The following is a 20,272-nucleotide window of genomic DNA, read 5'->3' as shown; positions in this document are numbered from 1 at the left end:
AATTGACTCACTTCTCCGCACAAAGGCGTCACCTTCTTGGTATCCGACGTTTAGCCTTGCTGCGGATATGCCCGGTTCCTCACTATCTGGCTGTGCCTTTTCAACTTCAACTGAGACATTATCGCCATGGCTGAATACGCTCAAGTCTACTCTACAATTCCCGAGGGGTTGTTGAAGCTTCTTGGTGATAATCTTCCCTATTCGCTTCCTTTGCTGCGACGGATACAGTTTACCAAGTTTGAGGGCGGGTTGACAAAGACTGCTAAAATTATTCTTGTCTCGGAACATGGAGACCTTGAAGGTGAATCGACACCTCAGAGGTTCTCGGCTGCGTACCTCGATATTGGGGGTGGTCCGGATACGCAGATGTGGGTGTACTCGACAGTAGAGAAGCCCGGCGACCCAGACACCAAGGAAACCATCATCTATGAGAGACAACTCGCAAGATTGGTAGATGAAGCCATCGGAATCACCAAGAAATACAACAAGAAACTTGCATATCCTGGTGCAGTTCTGCTAGGAACCATCCACGACACGACACGTGCCCTCCTCGCAAAGACGGGACGGGTTGAGGCACGGGAAACAGGAGCCTACGACAAGTGGCTCTTCCAATATCAAGACATTCCCAATGACGAAACCAAGTTACCAGAGGGAATGAACTGGGGAACTGCCAATGAGGATGATTGTGCAGTTGTCGTTTCCAGGACAAATATTCCACGGACAGTGTAAGTTGAGTTTATGATAGTTGAGAGTGGAGTTAACTTGGATATAGCGAGGTTTTGAGCCGGATGCCGAGCTTGGTGATTAAGCTCGATGACGGAACACCTATATCCTGGGCATTCCTAGGTACGTGAGAACCCCAGAACTCTCAACAAACATCTCACAAATTAGGTTTCGATGGCTCATTGGTCAGCCTTCACTGCGAGGTAACCACCCAAACAGCCCAACAAGTAACATCCAACTAATAGATGTATCTAGGAGGGCTATCGTCGCCGCGGTTTAGCCAAGACCCTCGCCGCAAAGCTGTTTCGCGAAAAATCGGGTGCTTTTGCTGATGATGGATGGTGCTCAGCCGATGTGGCACCTGATAATGATGGAAGTAGGGGGATGTGTAAGAGGTTGAACGGGAAGCCTTACTGGAGGATTTCATGGTGAGTATTGAACTTCGTATGGCTAGTTTGTACGGCAACTGACTTTGGTAGGGTGTTGTTGTATGTTGGGGAGAAGCCACCAGAGAAGTTGAATGGTGTGAAGAAGTGAGGACGTCTAGGTTGAACGTAGAAGGAATAGATATCTTAGATATGCTCATAGAAATTTCCAATAGCATGCAAACTGAGTTGGACCAAAGAGACCCCTCATACCCAAACTTGTATTTATCGGCGGCTCCTCGTGATATGATGTACTCTGAGAGAATTCAGTTACAATGAAGAACCTCCTGGAACTAAGATGAGGGGTTACCTAGCTTAGAAATAAGACCTCAGGGGAAGTTTTTATACGTTGGCAACTAGACGATGGCCAAGGCCTTGTCCAGCACTTTCCCACATGTTGATGTTGGCGAAGATGGTCGTTCGTCTCTAACTCGACCAGTCCTGGTAGCGATTCATGCAGACTGAAAGCATGACATGGAATAGGTTGCGGACAACAGTCACTAGATTTATATTGACTCATTCTCCAAAAAAGTTGACAACCGATGGCCTCATTTTACTCGCCTCGAAGGATAACTCATCCACCATTAGACGAGTTGGGTTTCCTTCTAAGATCCAACTTGTACAGCGTGCTTGTTCTCGGTAACTTCACTATTGGCAACTAATGGTAGATCAACTGATTTCCTCGAAGTGCCAAACAATGAGACCGAAGAATTCCATGCGAACACAGGAAGACGCGGCGTTTCATATACCTTGGTATGCCATGCCTTCATGGGGGACGATTAATCAGGGTCTCTTGGGGGGAGATATCTCGGGTCGTTGTCAATCATCACCATCAAGGAGGTCCCCAGTGAGACGTGAAAGGCTATAAAGGGCTCGAAAAGAATGCTTTTTGCACTTGAGGCGGCCTGACAGAATGCTAAAAGTGACCAATGGTGATGGTCTCTCGTTCTCTACGAGAGAAGAAGTAACCGAGCCAACGGCTATATACGGTCTCGGTGATACGCTTTAACGGGCGAACTATACAGTCAATCATTGGCCAGAATAAAGGTCCCATGTAGGTGATGGCCCGAGTGTAAGGGTGACAGGTTCATGATGGACAGTGCCAAGACAAGGAAAGATGGGATTAGAAACGAGTCGCACGAAATATAGCATTCCCTATTGTTATATCGTCCCGATCTCGGCCCACATCTACCGACCACCGTCACACATGTCGGCTTCCAACCGAACGCCTTGCGACAAACCCAGTAGCGAGCTATGCACTTCAGCACCACACTCAGCTCCTCTGCTCAAAATCACGAGTCCAATCGACTGAGCCGCAGGTGGCAGCACCATATCTATCCGGTCGGAAACACTACCGAAGAGCCAAGACGTTGCCTGAGCGGACGGAAAATTCGTGGGGCGATCCCCTTCCAATTTGCGATGGCCCGATGAGACGACAGGGGTCAACCACGCGCTGTTTCAGGCCTGTTTCTTGTGCCTCGGCCAAGTCAATGCGACGCCCGGAGAATTCATGATTGAGCATGTTTCGCTGTCAATAGTACTGGTTGTTATGGGGAAACAAGTCTTGTATGAAAAGGGGCGCGTTTCCTGTTGGACCCTCTTGTTTCTTCAGTGCGATTTTATCCTTCCTACGTAACAAACTAAATCCTTTCGTTTATTTCCCCCCAAAAAACCTTACATTCATTTTTCATCATGGTTGCTTTCTCTTTCCTTTTCGCAGGGTTGACCCTTGCTACTGGCGCTTTGTCTGCTCCGGGTGCGATTCCGTTGTCTAAGAGAGCTGGAACTCCAAGCAGCACCGGAACCCACGATGGGTAAGCCAATTGACTGCGACGCTGGAGGTGTACTAACATGTTCCAGATTCTATTACTCTTGGTGGACTGATGGCGGAGCTGACGCGACATACACCAACGGTCCCGGCGGTGAATACACTGTCAAGTGGTCGGATGGAGGTAACTTGGTCGGCGGCAAGGGATACAACCCCGGTGGTCGACGGTAAGTCTCTGACTCCCACCTACCGAACGACTCTAACACATCTAGAACCGTCGAGTACTCGGGCACCTATAGCCCCGAGGGCAACAGCTACCTCGCGCTGTACGGCTGGACCAAGAACCCCCTGATCGAGTACTACGTCGTTGAGTCGTTCGGCACGTATAACCCCTCCAGCGGCGGCGAGAAGAAGGGCGAGGTTACGAGCGACGGCGCAACCTACGACATCTACGTTAGCACTCGCACCAACGCGCCGTCCATCGAGGGTACCCAGACCTTCCAGCAGTACTGGTCGGTTCGCCGGGAGAAGCGCGTCGGTGGAACCATCACCACCGGCAACCACTTTGACGCGTGGGCCGAGGCTGGTCTGAAGCTTGGATCGTTTGACTACATGATCATGGCTACCGAGGGATACTTCAGCAGCGGCTCTGCGACGATTACTGTCGGTGGATCGTCTTCTTCGGGTGGTGATGACAGCACTGGTAGCAACGAGGAGACTGAGACTGAGCCTGTCGCGAGCGCACCCGCTGCCAGCGCACCTGCTCAGAGCCAGCCTGCTGCCACTCAGCCCGCCCAGAGCGAGCCTGTTCAGAGTGAGCCTGCTAAGAGTGAGGCTTCGCCGGTGACATCCCAGCCTGGCTCCAGCTCCGGCTCCGGTTCTGGTTCTGGTTCTGGCTCTGGGGCAAACGTAAGTCCCACTTGGACGACAACTCTTACCTCATGATTGACTTACACTCTTCATAGTGCGCTCCCCAATGGGGCCAATGCGGCGGCCAGAGCTGGACCGGGGCAACCTGCTGCCAGTCGGGAACCTGCACCGAGCACAACCCATGGTACTCTCAGTGCCTCTAAACAGCCCCTACCCGGCGTAGCAATCTCAATCTCCCGACACCGACAAAAAGAAAACACCAACCAGGCCTGAGAACAGGCAAAAAGAAACTCCGGTACAGGGAATCGAACCCTGGGCTCCGCGGTGCTATTCCCTCAGGTTATGAGAGCGCGAAATGTTAGCCACTACACCATACCGGATTGTTGGTGTTGGTTGGAGTTGGGAGACTTTCTTGACAACCAAGAGCGCGAGACAGCGATTTGACAATATTCCATGTAAATATAGTAAATTGTAACCATGTAAATAAATAGAACAGGAGGAATAGTATCAAGCCTTCTATATCAAATTGCTTTTAATGCCCGAGGAACCAGCAACTGCCTTCGTGAGAGCTCGTCCATGATCGTTGCTTCCGGACCATGCCGAAAGAAAAGTGGGCCATATCCGGAAGGTCACCTCCGGTCGGATCGGAGGTCTACTTTGACATCACGAGAACCATTGAAACCGATCAAAGGTCAGAAAAGTGCTTCACTGGGCCCGGTAGTCCAGGCCTGGGCTCTTTAATTGTTCAGGTCCTGGTAAACTCGCTGAAATCGAGGCGATGCCAATCATCAGTTTATCATCAAGGAGGATATAAGCTCCTTGAGCAGTCTGTGTGGACGCAAGATTTCTCGGTCGCCATGAACCTGTGGAGCAATACAGGTGATTATGACCGAATTGAGGTGCTGGATTCAGGATTTCGTTGCTGGCTTCTTCTTGAGGCCCATGTGTCTTGGCTTCATCAATCTCGATGATCATCGATCTTGTCTGACGTCAGTGACAGTGATGAAAGGATGACGACCTGACCCGCATCTGCCATCAAGTCGTATTTGAAGCTTGGCTTCCATCCCGGTTCTAAACTCAACGTCCTCAGTTCATTAGACTTCTTTCAACATGTCGACACCGTTGGCGCCTTTCTACCAGCTCCGTTGCGGCTGCAATCAATACCCATGGGGCAAACAAGGATCCGACTCTTTGGCAGCGCGCCTATGCGCAAAGACACCAGGATGGGAGGGAGATGATAAGAAGGACTTTACCATTGACGAGAACACGCCTTACGCTGAGATGTGGATGGGTACATATCCCGTCTTGCCCTCCTACGTCGCAAGCACAGGCGAGGATCTTCAAGATGTCTTGGACCGGTATCCAAAGGAGCTTCTTGGGGAAAAGGTCATCGCAAAGTTTGGCCACACAAAGCTCCCATACCTCCCCAAGGTCCTATCGATCGCGAAAGCGCTTCCTTTGCAAGTGCATCCCAACAAGGAGTTTTCGAGCAAGAAGCACAAGGAAGACCCTGATTCATTCACCGACTCGAACCACAAGCCCGAAATTGCTCTGGCTTTGACCGAGTTTGAGGCATTCTGCGGTTTCAAGCCTGTGGAAGCCATCGTGGATGTGCTTCGTCGCAAGCCTTTGAGGCATTTGCTGGTTGCTGGCGGTGCGACTGTGGCAGATGAGAAGCTTTCTGAAGAGGGCTTGCGTCAAGTCGTCAAGACCATCCTCAAGTCTTCTGACGAAGACATCAAGAAGATGTTTGAAGCAATCAGGGAACTTCCAGACTCTGCTTTTGTTGGTCTCAACTCTGCCATCCCGCAAGTCTCAAAACGACTCGAGGGCCAATTCCCGAAGACCGATCCCGGCCTACTAGTCGGCCTTCTATGCATGAACTACATGCTCCTCCAACCAGGAGACGTCATCTACATCCCCGCTGGCGGTATCCACGCATACATTGCAGGCGACATCATCGAGTGCATGGCACGCTCCGACAATGTCCTCAACACTGGCTTCTGTCCCAAGGCAGACCGTGACAATGTGGATGAGTTTTGCTCTGTCCTGGACTGGGAGCCCACAACCAAGATGAAGACGGTTCTCCCGCCAGAGGGCTATCCTCTTAGCAAAGAGGGAAAGACAAACATTTTTCGACCGCCTACGAGCGAGTTTAATGTGTTGGCGACGGACTTGGGTGCGGGTGAGCGGGAGGTTTTGGGTGAAGGTGGTGCCGCGATCCTCATCGCGACGAAAGGAAGTGCAACAGTCAAGGCGAATGATGATGCATTTGAGCTGTCAGAAGGACATGTGTACTTTGTAGCACAGGGAGTCAAGTTGGAGATTACAGCTGGAAAGCAGGGCGTGTTGATGCACGCGGCGATCGTGGAGTAAGAGGGTATAGAGTATACATGCGCGTTTCAATAAGCAAAAATAAAGGACAAAAAAAAAACATACAACATTGGGGATTCGCTAGTCGTCACCGACCTAGCTACTAATCCAACTCTTGCCAGGTTATCGATGGGAGATCGGACGGGATCCCGAGTTTTCTGGCAGATGTGGTCGTATGTGCCTGGGTTGGGGACAAGAGGCAGTATCAAAGTGCGTGGAAAGGGACCTGTGGGGCGATGACCGAAGGACTGGAAGTATTTGGAAAGGGATACTCGCTATAAGTTAACTGGCATTTCTCTATGGCTTGTCAAGTGGTTGCTAACATAAACACCTGCTTGGAATAGTGATGATGTTTGTGTTGGTGTTGAAGGACAGCTCACCGTAGATCCAGGCAGCACCGACAACCGTGAAGTCTCGCACTGTGAAAAGCCCCGCTTTTCACCCCTGTCGTACAGCACTTTTTGCGCGATGAGAGGTGGTGCCTGGGCCTAAAACACAGTGCAAGACCACCGCCTTCCACACGACACTTCTCTCCTCCGCACAAAGGAGTTTGTCATTCATGACGGCCCAAGCTCAGCAAGCACGACTTCGGTCTTACAGCAATCACGATTGATCATGATAATCTCAATTCACCCAGCCGTGAAATCTGTTCTCTCTGATTGCTCTAGTCTTTGTTTGTGAGATCCGCTCATTCTCACGTGCTACGCGACTCCGCGGCCATTGGCATCGGCAGCTCATGTCGACTTTCAATGGCATCGTGTCTGAGTTTCCAGACATACGGAGTATGGTTAACCTTCATGACGCTCTGTAACAGCCAGCTAATATTTTTAGTTGACTTCTTCCGTCACAATGCAGATGTCCAGCCCCCTCTTGCTTGCTTTTTGAGCCATGTCCACAGCGATCACCTCGCTGGCTTAGAGAGCCTGCGGTCTCCATTGTTCGTATCATCTCAAGGTTCTGCATCAAGCTGCTGACATTCTTTAGCGTGTACTGTTCGGCTGCCACTCGAGAGATCCTGCTTCGTCTGGAGCGCTATCCCTGCCGGATCAACTATGCCAAGGGCCTCTTGGAGGCCAGGCAACAGACCTACAAGCATCTCAGCAATGTCTTAGTATGTGCCTCTGCCGCGATTTGCATGGCACACCCCTGACCACCTTCAGAAACCGCTGCCTCTAGAAACACCGACGACTATCGAGCTCCGCCCTGGCTGCGAGATTCAGGTGACCCTGTTTGACGCCAATCATTGCCCCGGAGCTGTCATGTTTTGTGAGACCACCATGGCCGATGGCATTTTTTATGCCCTGCTCACCAAGTATCAAAGTGATTGAGAGCGACAACAAAGCCATCCTTTACACAGGCGATATCCGGAGTGAGCCATGGTTTGTCAACACCATCTCCCGGAACCCCAACCTTGTCGAGTACACCTCAGGTCTCAAGACATTGGACAAGATCTATCTAGATACATCCTTTACAGAAGATGTGCCCTTCCAGACCAAGGCTCAAGGTATCGCCGAGTTGTTGTGCAAGGTATCCAAGTACCCTAGCGACACCGTCTTTCACTTCCAAGCATGGACCTATGGGTATGAAGACGTTTGGGTAGCTCTGTCCAAGGCTCTCAAGTCCCAGGTAACTTGGCCCATTGAGCGTGGTTATATACGCGGAATTAACATTTTAGGTACATGTCGACGACTACAAACTCCGCATCTATGGATCCCTCAAGTCGCGGCCATCTGAAGCACGCTTCAGTTCAGACGTCCACCTTACTCCCGAATCGCCAGCCTTGACAGGCCACATGTGCGGAAACACCCCACACCAAGGGTGTCTGACGCCTAACGAGAATGTTCGCCTGCACAGCTGTGAGAAGGGAGCGATGTGTGAGGTGGCACGACGGCCGTCTACAGTCACGATTCAACCCATCATCGCCCACCTTCCTACTGGGCAGCATCTAGCCGAAGTTGGAGTCGGAGGAGGGGGCGATGACCTCCAACGGGAGGCTGAACTGGATTTTCTAGACCAAGCCAGCTTGGCTACTTTGGTCAACCTGTTCGTCGATGTCCCTCCAATTTGAGCCAGATCTGACCGAGTCCAGCGTCCTTTCGTCCGATATGCTACTACCGTCAGAGACTATTCAAGCATTGAAGGAGGTCTTGACACAGGCCGTCTCGACCGGCAGAAATATCCCGCTTGACTGGGACATCACGTCGTTGGACAACCATTCAGTACAGGAGATTGTCCAGATGCTTGCAGAAAGACTGGTGAACAGTTCCAAGAAAGCTGTTGCCGAAGACGCAACAGGCCAAGCCGAACTACCCAAAACAATCCATTTCCCGTACTCCAGACATTCCTCGTATGCAGAGCTTTGCCATTTCGTCGAGACATTTCGACCCAAGGACGTTTGGCCATGTACCGCCAGTCCCGCAGAATGGATGAGAAATGGTAATGGACTCTGCAAACCCATAGAGCGACGCTGACCTCGTACTCAGGAACTTCGATTGTATCTCTCTTTGGGCCTCTCTGTTCCGGAGATAAGTTCGATCATGATGTCGTCATGCAATCCTTTGCTGAACGATATGCGTTGAACAATCCACATCAACAGCACGACAGCCAGACCACGGCCGATTCACCTCCATCAAGCTCGCTGGTCGGCGAGGCGCAAGCGATTCACCAACGCGACAGAGCTCGAGGCACACCTCAAAGCCCAACTCGTCTCTCGGGCACCACTCCCGTGAAGTTTGTGAGCACTCTCATGGGCACCCAGGATACCATCTACGTGGCAACTGAGCCTGAGCATCAGCCCCAGGCGTCGCGAGTGTCAGAGCCTTTGTCAGAAGATACATTTCAAGACCCTTGGTATGGCCCTGAATCAACACCAGTCCCAGTAGCAGACCAGTCGCAGGATCGTGAAGCTTCCTCGTCAGCAAGCGCGCCCGAAGATTACTTGACCGAACCGAGAACTGGCTCCCCCACGCGGAAGCGGAGTTTTGGTGAAATTTCGGGCAGCGATAATGAAGAGTCTAAGCCCAGTCAGGCTGGAGAGTCATTCAGCTCGGTCATGTCGGAGGAACCTTCTCTGGCTCGTCAAGAGGCATACCAACGAATGGTGCAGAACTTGACTGCAGATAATTGGGACCCAGTGCCACTGATATCGACGAGCAACGAGTATACGACCATGGATCAGGAGCTCTGATGGTAGCCTGGGAACAGCATCTTCGGTCTAGTAACCGTCCTAAGATCGTTTAAGCGAGTCAACGAAATGGCATTCGCGTCTGAGTCTACGTCAATGCGAGGGCCTCGGAAATCCTTGCCTTGGGCCATTGCAGCAACTCTTGGAACTTTGGCTGGCCAATCAAGCCTTCCTCTATCTTGACCATTGCCTGTCGGGCCCAACCCCTCATGAACCAAAAGCTTCTCTCGAGCGCTGCCATATGGACGAGGAAGTGAGCAAAGAGAAGGAGTGCGTGAGGCCTTTGGGCATCAAGGTCGATAAAGATACTGTCATCAATGGTATACAGCCAGAAGAGGGAGGCTCCCGCCTCTGCATACAAGCCGGCAAAGGCGAAGAGCTTTGCAGAGGTTTCCAATTGCCCGACGGCGTGTGTATAATGGCTGACGCCACCCGAAGGCATATCGGCCTCTTGAAAAGCGCGGAGTCTTTTAAGGGCGTCCCAGGTATCTGGTGGCAGAAGGGAATTGTCGAGGGGTGGGCAGCTGATAAGTGTTAACTAGGCTGGTCAACTGGCTGGGGGATATACTTACGGTTCCAACTTTTCATCAGACTCGAGAAGCCAGACACCATAGACAACTGGAGCAAACTCTGTCCTCACAACTCGAGGCATTATAGGCTGCAGAGTGGTCTTGATGCCTCTCAGGAGGTTGGCAAGTTCGCGGAGATTCGTGAGGGGAGACTCGAGTGTGTGGTTCTCCATGCGTGTCGGGAGAGTCAGCATATGCAGGACCACGACGGAGGCAAAGCCAAATACGGGCATCCAATTTGACATGTCCAAGGTCTGCAGTTCATGGCGATAACCCTCAGAACCAAGTGTTTGGTGATAGTCAGCCAAGGGCAGGTATGTCCTCCGACTGGAGGGGATCAGATAGGCCTTCTGAGCGGCAGCAAGGGCAAGTATTCCATGCATGACAAAGGGACTCTGGTAGCCTAACCGGGGAATAGCGACGTTCCAGACGTGTATCATGTCCTTGCGGACGGATAGTGTGGGGGAGGTTACGGTGCAGTAGTGGTGCATGAGTTCGCAATCACGGGCCCAGAGTTCCTGTGGAGGGAATGGAGCCATCTGATCTGAAGGACTGGGATGGCTCAGGTTGACAAAGATGGAGGGATCTGCAGGGCTCCCGATGGATCCTGGGGTTGAAGGTGTTAGGTTTGGGAGGTGAGCTGAGTGTACACTACGACCGAGGTCGATTGGAGATTCGGCAGCACTGATACTGGAACTCGACAAGCTACAGGGAACTCCATGTCGTTTGCAGTGGAAGCATGAAGGGCGGGCTTCATCACACTGTCAGTCGTCAGTATTAGGTCTCTTGGCGGCAGCCCCGGGTCTACTCTTGAAGGCTCAAAGAGACTTGGCAAGCAGTACAATGGAGAAACGCCATAACATGGGATATGATGCAGTTACATACCTTTACTTTACGGCGCTTACAGTTTATGCAGCCAGTTCTTGACTTGGTGTGAGTTCTTCGGCTCGACATGATCGGCTTCCTATCCGCGGGTTCGCACAAGACAAGCAGGAAAGCGAACCAAGAGGAAGATGAAGACGAAGCAAAGAGAAGAGGGTGAGCGGGAATGGATGAATAATACCCGACTTTACGAGGATCTTGACATGGCGGTGCTGTGTTGAGTGGAGGAGGAATGCGAAGGGGGCGCGAATCCGAAGCGAATACTCGGAAAGAGATGCTCGGACCGCGTACTCGGATACGCTAGGCTTTATGCGGGAAAGATGATTTAAGGAATCCCTGCGATTGGGGAATAAGCTGGAGCTAGAGGACGAGTTGACAGGGTTTGAAGCTCGATGATGCCCCACCAGCTGAGGCTGCGCAGCATGAAGTGGCAGAGTCTTGCAGATGCGGTTACTGTAAAGAGGATGTGAAAGGGATGCGCGGGAAAGTCTTGTTTCCCGACAGATACGAGTATGGACGCGCAAGTGGATCTTGGCAGAGGTTGTGCTTAAAGGGAATGGGGCGCCCATAGAGGATGGATCTGGAGTAACGACTTTTCATCTTTCTTCTGGGGTGTTTATCGAGGCCTCCTTTGTCGGATCGAGGCGTGACAGCAAGACATCGACAACATGGATCGCTGCAACCCCAACTATAAAGATGCCGTTTGGGCGTTTTACCGGTTCGAGCCTTCGGTAGAGGCCAATGTCGTTTTTGTCGTTCTGTTCTCGGTGTCGACACTTCTACACATCTTCCAGATCTTCAGGACACGAACATGGTACCTGACAGCGCTGGTGGCGGGTGGATGTGGTACGTCTACTACAACATGGCTATGAGCCATGGAAGGCATACTAACATGATGCGTCGCAGCTGAGATTATCGGATATATCGGTCGAATATTAAACGCCAAGGAGGATCCAGGATGTTGGACCATGGGGCCGTACATTATGCAGAACGTCTTGATCTTGATCGCGCCGGCACTCATGGCGGCATCTATCTACATGATCTTGGGACGAATCATTCTGCTGACAGAGGGCGAACACCATGCGTTGATCCGACGTCGTTGGTTAACCAAGATTTTTGTGTTTGGCGATGTTGCTTCTCTGCTGCTTCAATCATCGGGTACGTTCACATTATAAAGATATAGAAGATAAAGCTAATCGTGTTTTAGGTGGTGGTTTAATGGCAGTCAACGAAGATCTCCAAAAGATTGGACAAAATGTTATTATCGGCGGTCTCTTTGTTCAACTCCTCTTCTTTGGCTGCTTCATCGTCACGGGCGGCATCTTTCACCGACGAATGCGCCTCGCACCGACACCGAAATCAATGGAGCCCACGATCCGATGGCAGACATACCTCATTACTCTATACGTCACGGGAATCCTAATCTGGATCCGAAGTTTATTCCGAGTCATTGAGTTTATCGAGGGAAACGACGGACACTTGATGCGCAGCGAAGTATGGGTTTTTGTCTTTGACGGGTTGTTGATGTTGATCGTTTTGGTGTGGATGAATTGGTTTCATCCGGGTGAGATTGGGCTTTTGCTTAGGGGTGATGAACCGATTAGGAATGGGCTTGAGTTGGTCAAGGTTGGGGGGAGGAAGAAGAGGGCTGCTACTATGGAGAGTTTGGAGTCTGATCAGAATGTTTGATGTATGGCGTTTGGAGGCATGTTTGGATTGAGTGATTCTCAAGGGCAACGGGCCTTGTTTCTTTTGTCATGATGGAAAGATGTAGATGGACGGGTTATTAGGCCAAGAAGCATTAGATATGGGCAAGTTATTACCCCAGGCCTGAGTAGACACATTTCCGCAGTCATAATTGAACAATGATAGACAACCTCTTCTAGACACAGCCTGTCTCATCTTCATCTTATCTCCATGATCATCTGTTTGAGAAGAGAGACAACATCCCCCACCCCCCACTGAATACACTTTGGTGGTCTAGATCCCCCCTCTCAACCCCTGCCTCACATCAAATCGCTAGCTCGGCCAAGAACCTCAACGGGCGCTTGGAATTGTCAGCAGTAGCGTCATTGTTACTCGTCTGAGACGTCTCACGTTTCCCTACCATGTCATTACATACCGAGTAAGCCGGCCCCCAAGATGTTGCTTATCATCTAGCTCTCCGCCATGTCATCCTCACAATCCAACTTGTTTCTCTAATAATTTGTTTCTGTAAAAAATGGAGTCGATTGACCTTTCTCGCCTTCTTCTTTACGGCGTGGTATTCCTCGTCGTATCATTCATAGTAGATGCACTATCCCAACCAAAATACCCCTCCGAAATACCTATTCTTGGATCTAAAGGATGGTTTTCCAAGATTCGGAATAGTTTTGCGTATTTTACAAAACATCAATCGTGGATTGATCAAGGCTACCAAAAAGTATTCTCTCTCTCCTCTCAATTTGTTTGTATTTGACTGACAAAGAGTAGTATGGCAAAAATGGCCTTGCTTTTATTGCACCGGCCCCAATCTCTCGTCCTCCAGATGTCATCCTTCCAAGATCTCAAATCCCATGGATGATGGATCAACCCGACCATGTCCTCTCAGCTGTTAAAGCGCATGACCAGATTCTCTACACAGAATACAATTTCCTTGGAAAACAGCTAGCTCAAGAACCTTTCGCAAGTCGAGTCGTGCATAAATATCTAGCTCGACATTTACCCTCGCTTATATCACCTATTGAGGAGGAGGTCAACGCCGCGGTTAGAGATTCGTTGACTCTAGAGGATGGGTACACGAGGGTCAACCTTTGGGAATTGTGGATGGCTATTGTTCCTCGTGTTACGAATCGTTTACTCGTTGGGGAAGAAACATGTCGCGACACCATTTTTCTCCAATCAATGATTCGTTTTACAGACGACGTCGTCAGGAATAGCTTCCTCCTCCACGCATTCCCCAAAGTCCTACACCCGATAGTAGGTCGTCTACTCACCATCCCCAACTATCTACACTGGCGCGCAGCATCACGTCGAGTACTCCCGATTATCCAGCAACGTCTAGACAACATGCGACGCAAAGAAGCAGGAGAGTTGAAAGATTGGACTCCGCCGGAGGACTTTATCACGTGGGATATACGACTCGCCATGGCAGAAGGGAAAACGTTTGAGCTTGATCCAGTGGTGATATCGAAGCGGTTACTCCCAATCAACTTTGCAGCCATCCACACGACTGTTCTCACCGGGCATTCATGGATGCTAGATATCCTCTCGTCACCACCATCAGAAAACGTCCTCGATACTCTACTCTCCGAAATACACACCCACAAACCGACAACAGGCTGGACGAAACAAGCTTTAACCTCACTCCTCCGCGTCGACTCTTCAATCCGCGAATCGCAACGTCTAAGCAATTTCGCAGCAAATCTGATTGAGCGACAAGTAGTCTCCCCGTCAGGTCTACACAATCCGGAATACGGGTGGACGCTTCCGAAGGGTGCATTTGTGACGGTTAATTTGCAGGGGACGCATCATGATGAGGATATTTATGAGGATGCTATGAGTTATGATCCTTGGAGATACTCAAGAGTTAGAGAGGCGTGGGAGAAGAAGAGTGAAGATGAGAGGAAGGATGAGGATGGGGTAAAGGCGAGAGGGTTGGGGATGGTTACGACGAGTGATGCACATCTCGCCTTTGGCCATGGACGACACGCATGGTGAGTACATCTTCCAATGAACCCCATACAACTAATAATTATCTAGTCCCGGACGCTTCTTTGTCGCTCACGAACTCAAACTCATCATGGCCGCCCTCCTCCTCAATTACGACATCAAAATGATTGACAAACGCCCCAAACCACAATGGCTAGGAGCAACGATAATCCCACCCCTCGACGCATGCATAGAGATTCGACAAAAGAACAAGTCATGACCCAAATAAAACAGCTTTTAAGATACTGGCCTGCCTGTCTATTCAAACCCCAATCCATCCATGCCTCCCAAAAACACTCCCCCCTTCTCACCCTCTCTCAACAGGGCACCAACGTCTACTCTACCACCTGTAATGTACCGCTCGCTCACGCCCAGGTTCACCCTCCGCGAGAGCTCCTCCCTCAGCTGTGCCCGAAGAGCTCCCATCTCGGCCTTTGTCAGGCCCTTGGCTGCCTGTTCCTTTCTCCGACGGCCTCCTCCACGTCCACCTCGACCGCCGCCTGATGCGTTGACGGCCTCCAGATCATCAGAGTCATACTCAACTCCGAGCTCGTCGGCCGCGTTGCGTAGCCATGTGTCATCGCTGTGAGCCTTCTCCTTGGCAAGAACAGAATCCGCGATTTTCTTGGCCAAATCCACTCGAGGCTTAAGTCGCGACGCCATCTTGCGATCCACAGGAAGCGTCTGAATAAAATGCTCCCTTTTAGCACCCGAGCTACGCTCCGCATGAACCTTGCTCGCAAGTCTCCTCGTCGGCAAAACCTCCTCAGGCGCACAAAGAATAACACTAACACCACTCGACTCACCACGCGCCGTACGACCCGAGCGATGAATATACGTATCTGCCGAGCGTGGCACATGGTAGTGCAGAACCTGATCCACCTCCTTGATATCGAGACCACGAGCCGCGACATCGGTGGCGATAAGGACCGAGTTTCGCGCAGCTGTGAAACGCTCAAGAGATCGAAGACGAGCCTTTTGCGCCATCTGCGAGTGGAGAGGGAGAGCCGTCATGTTGAGGTTCTGAAGAAGAGGCGTAAGACGACGAACAGCCGAGATGGAATTGGTAAAGACAAGAGTTCGTCGTCCAGGGTTAAGAATGAGAACAGTGTAGAGATAAAGATCCTAAAAAGTTAGCATCATCATCCATCTCGTGACATTAAAACTCACCTTCTCCATGGCGCCACACTCAATGAGTCCTTCCTTCAGACCATCCGCCATCTGACTGACAGGGTTGACGTCGATAAACTTGGGTTCGCCCCTGAACTTGAGGCACTTCATCAGATACGCCATCTTCTCCTCGTCGCTCCCTGTAGATTTGCCCTTGCCTGCCAGCTTGGTCTGCAGGTCCTTGTCGAATGTGGCCGAGAAGACGAGTGTCTGTCGAGCACTCCGTTCATCATCCTCCTCTTCGTCGTCCTCCTCGTCAGAGCTGTCGGCATCATCGCTGGGCCTCTTTCCATCGAGAGCACCGATAATATCCTCAGCCTCCTTAAACTGTCCAACCTTGAACAGCCTATCCGCCTCATCAACAACCAGAAACTTGATCTTGGAAAAGGTGTTCTGCAGAGTCGCGTCTCCACTGAGAACCTCCCACAGTCGTCCCGGCGTTCCAATAACGATATCCGCCTTCTCCAGCTGTCGCTGCTGCTTCTGGATACTCAATCCACCCGTCACAACGCACACGTACGGCGCATTCGACAAGCCATCGCAAAGCGCCTTGAGGTGATCACCCAACTGCTTTGCCAACTCTCTCGTCGGACTGAGAACCACAGCCATAGGTCCAGTCCTCTCAACACCCTGTTCATACAACTCCAACCACCTCTCCACCATAGGAATACCAAAAGCCAGCGTCTTTCCCGAACCCGTCTGCGCCTTGCCAATGACATCCTCACCCGCCACGATCTCAGGAATAGTCTTTTCCTGAATCAGCGTCGGCTTCGTAAACCCAAGCTTGGCAATAGCGGAAAGAATCTGCGGCGAGAGGTTCAGCGGAACCCAGGCCGCCACGTCGACGTCTTCTTCTTGTTCTTGGCCATCGGCCAGCGCGTCAAACGTGTTGCCCCCCCGTGAAGAGGACTTTTGTACGACTTTCTGGGTCTTGACCAGCTGCTCGTCTTCTTTGTTGCGCTGCTTCTTTTTGTTCTTCTTGCTGGCTTTTTCTTCTTTTGTCGCAGTCTTTGCTTCAGACTTCTCGCCCTCCAGGCCAGCTTCACCACTGCCAGCTTCGCCGGAATCGATATCCCCGACCTCCACAGGGTCGTCGCCAAACCCTTCAAAAGATTCGTCCGCATGTTCGTTGTTGTCGTCGTCGTCGTTGGTTATCGTGTTCGTCTCGCCGGCCACCAAGAATTGCACCCGATCCCCATCCTTGACCACGTCGACGCCCTCAATCACCTCGAGACCGCCAAAGTCCTCGCCTACAGACTTCCACGCAAGTGCAGAGGCGTCAACAGCGCGACGCGACGCCTTGTTTGTCTTCTTCTTGGAGCTCGAGATGTTCTTGGATCGCTTCGGGGCGGGGCCGGTCGCGGTGGGAAGCTTGCGCTTCTTTGCCGGGGGGACCATCGGATGATGAAGAGGTCGCCTCTTTCCAAGGCGCTCCTTCTTTTTGTTGCTGGCCGGGTTACTCTTGCTGTCAAGATTTGGTTCCACGGCGGAAGCTTCAAGTTGTGCTTGTGATGGAGTTGAAGGTCAATCTGTAAATGTAAAAACTGCCCCGGTTTATTTTTCCGAACTTTTTTTTCGTCGGCGAATATTCTCGCCGATCACCGACAACGACCCTGCACAAGGAGTCTGTCATTCCTGTCATCAAGCCAATTGCGCAACCAAGTTTATAAATTTAATGGCCTTGTAAAAACTGGACTGATCAAAAGAGTCCCGAATCGCCCAGGTATCCCGCCATAAGACGAAGCAGTGGCATATCAGCCGCTGTTTGACGATCCACATCCCAAAAAGTCTTCCGGAGCTATCTAAAACTCAGAACAAACTCGTATGAAACGTCAAGAGGTTGGGCCTCTTCTTCGTCTTCCTCTATTCGGGCCGTCAGGCCGTTGGGCCAATACGTCTCGAAGTATCGAATCATCTTTGTCTTTATCGACGTGATGTACACGGACATGCCTGCAACGTTGTCAAGTGCTGTTAGCTTCGAGCTCTCCCAAGGTTCTCGGTCGGTAGCCTTACCGCTGCAGGTGATCTGGCCGTGGAAACTTGTTCTCTCTATCAGGGCAGAATGGGCAGACATAACCAGGTGAATCATGAACTAGGCCATGGCGAATCATCTCGTTCTTTCTTTTGAACCCTTTCCCTCCCTCGGCTCTTGGACATCCTTTGACTGGGCAATAATGCGGCCGTGCCGAAGAATGCATATTGGCGTGAGAGTTGAGAAGATACTGCGTTTGAAAGGGCGAAGCAGTGCATCCCGCAAAATTGCAAACGTATGCTCCTGTTCCTGTGGTAGGCTGAGGATTTGTGATTCCATCGATGCTCATGCGGTCGGTAATAGAGACAGAGGCAGCGGGGGTTGAGACAGAATGATCGGTGCTCGGTGAGACGGATGACGTTGGAGAACTGGGCGTCATGGCGGCGAGCGAATCTGGAATGCTAGGGGGGGTTGAGAGACGCCATTGCCTTCCGGTTTCAAAGGCTTGGATAGTCATGTCTTCAAGCTCTTGGGCTCGTTGTCTGTCGGAGCCCGAGAGGGTCGCGATCCTTGCTCGCTCACGCTCCCGTCGAGCATTTTCTCGTTGATCGATGTCAACTTGGGCTTCAGGGCCGCCAGTCACACCATCTAAGATGCAGTCAGCTCCAAGTCATCCCCCACACTTCCTGAATTTACCGGAACTACCTGGTGAATTACCGCCAAGATTTCTCTTGACTTTGTTCCATAAATTTGCGACACCCTTCTCTAAGCTTCCTATGTGACGGATGATGTTGATGTCCGACTCTCCTAGTCGAGGCATGCTGGGGATAAGTGATTCGCTGTGCAAGTTGAAAACATCCAGCATGTCGACAGTGTCTTGGCCAACTAGAATATCTGCGTTGAGGTTATCCAACACGAAGAGCTCAAGGTCAATCGGCTCCCCACGCGGATGAAATCCTACGTCGTTGACGTTTCCCACGGTGAGTGAAGTCTTGATAACGCCCGAGGTACAGCCTACGCTACAGTCTGCAAACTGAAGCTGCTCATATGCGGGTTCAATCTTGTAAGCTCTCGCCTTGGCAAACGCGGGACTGACAAGATCCATGTCCGATCCAGTATCCACGGTAGCACAACCCACGTAGGTGTCAAGCCGGCAGACCAAGCTTCGCTTGGGTCTTCCTACGCTATTCACTCTCAGTGACTGCATAGCTGGAACCACTTGCTCGACAAGTCGATCTCTATGCTTGCTCAAGGTCTCTGTCCGCTGTAAAAAGTCGACACCCATGATCAGAGGAACGGCCAGGGTGTTGAAAACATGGAAAATACACTCGAGATTCGTGATATCCGAAGGAGTGCCGGCAGCAAATCTGCAACTGGTAGAGACTTGCCCGACTGCCGTGACGGTCTTCCCGTTGGCGACTGTGAATTGTCTTGGCTCATCAGAGCTGTTCTGCTGCGTCTTTAGTCCCAAGCTAGTTGCCAGCTCCAGCGATATAATGTTTTCGTCTGAGCCGCTGTCGGGGCAGGCCATGACCTCAATGGGTGCGCCTGAGGGACGAGCCACAAGTAGAGGAAGAGCAAAGCGCTTTCTTCGCCTTCTTGATCGAACGTCCTTTGGAGGCGGTGGTGTTTCTGGGGAGTACTGGCTCTCAGGTTCGAGGGGTTTTCTGGCATTTGGAGGCATGTACACAGCCTGGATGGCTTCAGCCGCAAGGGTTCTCTGACTTGGAGCTGTAAGCTTGCCTCGGTTGTCCAAATCATCCAGATAGTCAGACTCATCGGGTGGCAAAGGGTCTCGTGCGGCCTCGGCTGCCACATCCCAGCCACGTCGAGGATCCATCTCGTGCACAAGAATCATGTCTCTCCAATTTGCTGCATGTCGGTTCTTTTTGCGCAGGCTCGGCTGTAAATCATCATCCCGTCCATGGGGTCGTTTTCCATCTCGAAGGGCTCGGTTCCAGGGCGTATCCTGCTAGAGTCTCTGAATTAGTCATTTGAAAGGTATGTACAAACAAAGGTAACCTAAACAAGGCACCTACGCTATCTATGATGTCCTCGAGGTCAGTTTCATCGTCGCTTCCCCAGTTCAGCGGGTCAGGCTCCAGCCTGGGCCGAACCGGCGCAAGCAGCGGCGATTTGCGAGGTCCGATGTCTTCAGGGTCATAGTATTCCATCGAGTTTTGAGGTTTTATGAATGTTCGTCCAAGGAGTGAAGGAGTTGGAGTTGGAGGAAACGGAGGAACGTTGGGATGATCAGCTACCCCCGATAACTAAGACAGCCTGACGGTGTCGGTGAAGCTGAAGACGAACTGCTCAAGACTTTCATTCTTTGCCAATCAGGCGCCTGCATGTGGTAAGGCGTCTCGCTGGGCTGTCTTGACATGCAAGAGTGCACGTGAGGGTGGGTGTTGACAGCCTGATTCTCAGCACCAGCGCTGAGCAACCAGCCGCGATTGCGTCGGAGAACCGTACAATCTCTTCAAGTTGCAGTAAAAATAATATCAACTCTCCCCAGAGAAATACTTCTTTCATCAGATATACACGAATTGCGGAGTACTAGAGACGGCTAAACTCGACTTCAGGCGTCCCAGTACTCACAAAGGCATGGGAGGGGAAAGGCAGCCATTCTATGTGGATGGGTTTCCA

The 20,272-nt window shown here is 51.3% G+C and overlaps 8 protein-coding genes across 8 annotated transcripts; 6 read left to right on the top strand and 2 right to left on the bottom strand.

The window, feature by feature from the left end:
- Positions 1-126: 126 nt before the first annotated feature.
- Positions 127-1,260, top strand: NCS54_00315800 (FR47 domain-containing protein; the record flags this gene model as incomplete). The annotated part of the gene is made up of 5 exons (XM_053148740.1): positions 127-725; positions 773-846; positions 892-926; positions 979-1,151; positions 1,203-1,260. The coding sequence occupies 5 exons, from the start codon at positions 127-129 to the stop codon at positions 1,258-1,260; spliced, it is 939 nt and encodes a 312-aa protein (XP_053004715.1).
- Positions 1,261-2,840: 1,580 nt separating this feature from the next.
- Positions 2,841-3,989, top strand: NCS54_00315700 (Endo-1,4-beta-xylanase; the record flags this gene model as incomplete). The annotated part of the gene is made up of 4 exons (XM_053148739.1): positions 2,841-2,962; positions 3,009-3,143; positions 3,189-3,825; positions 3,882-3,989. The coding sequence occupies 4 exons, from the start codon at positions 2,841-2,843 to the stop codon at positions 3,987-3,989; spliced, it is 1,002 nt and encodes a 333-aa protein (XP_053004714.1).
- Positions 3,990-4,884: 895 nt separating this feature from the next.
- NCS54_00315600 (Mannose-6-phosphate isomerase) lies at positions 4,885-6,162 on the top strand (the record flags this gene model as incomplete). The annotated part of the gene is made up of 1 exon (XM_053148738.1): positions 4,885-6,162. Exon 1 carries the CDS (start codon positions 4,897-4,899, stop codon positions 6,160-6,162), a length of 1,266 nt encoding a protein of 421 aa, XP_053004713.1. The 5' UTR covers positions 4,885-4,896.
- Positions 6,163-6,895: 733 nt separating this feature from the next.
- On the top strand, positions 6,896-9,346 carry NCS54_00315500 (Hypothetical protein; the record flags this gene model as incomplete). Its single annotated transcript, XM_053148737.1, has 8 exons — positions 6,896-6,941; positions 6,991-7,096; positions 7,144-7,270; positions 7,320-7,425; positions 7,481-7,785; positions 7,835-8,202; positions 8,249-8,595; positions 8,643-9,346. 8 exons carry the CDS (start codon positions 6,896-6,898, stop codon positions 9,344-9,346), a joined length of 2,109 nt encoding a protein of 702 aa, XP_053004712.1.
- Positions 9,347-9,431: 85 nt separating this feature from the next.
- Positions 9,432-10,866, bottom strand: NCS54_00315400 (Zn(2)-C6 fungal-type domain-containing protein; the record flags this gene model as incomplete). Its single annotated transcript, XM_053148736.1, has 3 exons — positions 9,432-9,867; positions 9,916-10,673; positions 10,798-10,866. The coding sequence occupies 3 exons, from the start codon at positions 10,864-10,866 to the stop codon at positions 9,432-9,434; spliced, it is 1,263 nt and encodes a 420-aa protein (XP_053004711.1).
- A 596-nt stretch (positions 10,867-11,462) lies between these two features.
- NCS54_00315300 (Hypothetical protein) lies at positions 11,463-12,483 on the top strand (the record flags this gene model as incomplete). Its single annotated transcript, XM_053148735.1, has 3 exons — positions 11,463-11,640; positions 11,701-11,952; positions 12,002-12,483. 3 exons carry the CDS (start codon positions 11,463-11,465, stop codon positions 12,481-12,483), a joined length of 912 nt encoding a protein of 303 aa, XP_053004710.1.
- A 1,359-nt stretch (positions 12,484-13,842) lies between these two features.
- On the top strand, positions 13,843-14,704 carry NCS54_00315200 (Hypothetical protein; the record flags this gene model as incomplete). Its single annotated transcript, XM_053148734.1, has 2 exons — positions 13,843-14,489; positions 14,536-14,704. 2 exons carry the CDS (start codon positions 13,843-13,845, stop codon positions 14,702-14,704), a joined length of 816 nt encoding a protein of 271 aa, XP_053004709.1.
- Positions 14,705-14,742: 38 nt separating this feature from the next.
- Positions 14,743-19,800, bottom strand: NCS54_00315100 (ATP-dependent RNA helicase MAK5; the record flags this gene model as incomplete). The annotated part of the gene is made up of 7 exons (XM_053148733.1): positions 14,743-15,609; positions 15,655-17,119; positions 17,475-17,604; positions 17,668-17,746; positions 17,922-18,274; positions 18,323-19,598; positions 19,666-19,800. The coding sequence occupies 7 exons, from the start codon at positions 19,798-19,800 to the stop codon at positions 14,743-14,745; spliced, it is 4,305 nt and encodes a 1,434-aa protein (XP_053004708.1).
- Positions 19,801-20,272: the final 472 nt, after the last annotated feature.

The sequence above is a fragment of the Fusarium falciforme genome, chromosome 2 (assembly GCF_026873545.1).
Source record: "Fusarium falciforme chromosome 2, complete sequence".
Lineage (NCBI taxonomy): Eukaryota > Fungi > Ascomycota > Sordariomycetes > Hypocreales > Nectriaceae > Fusarium > Fusarium falciforme.
This window is presented reverse-complemented; position numbering and strand designations above follow the sequence as displayed.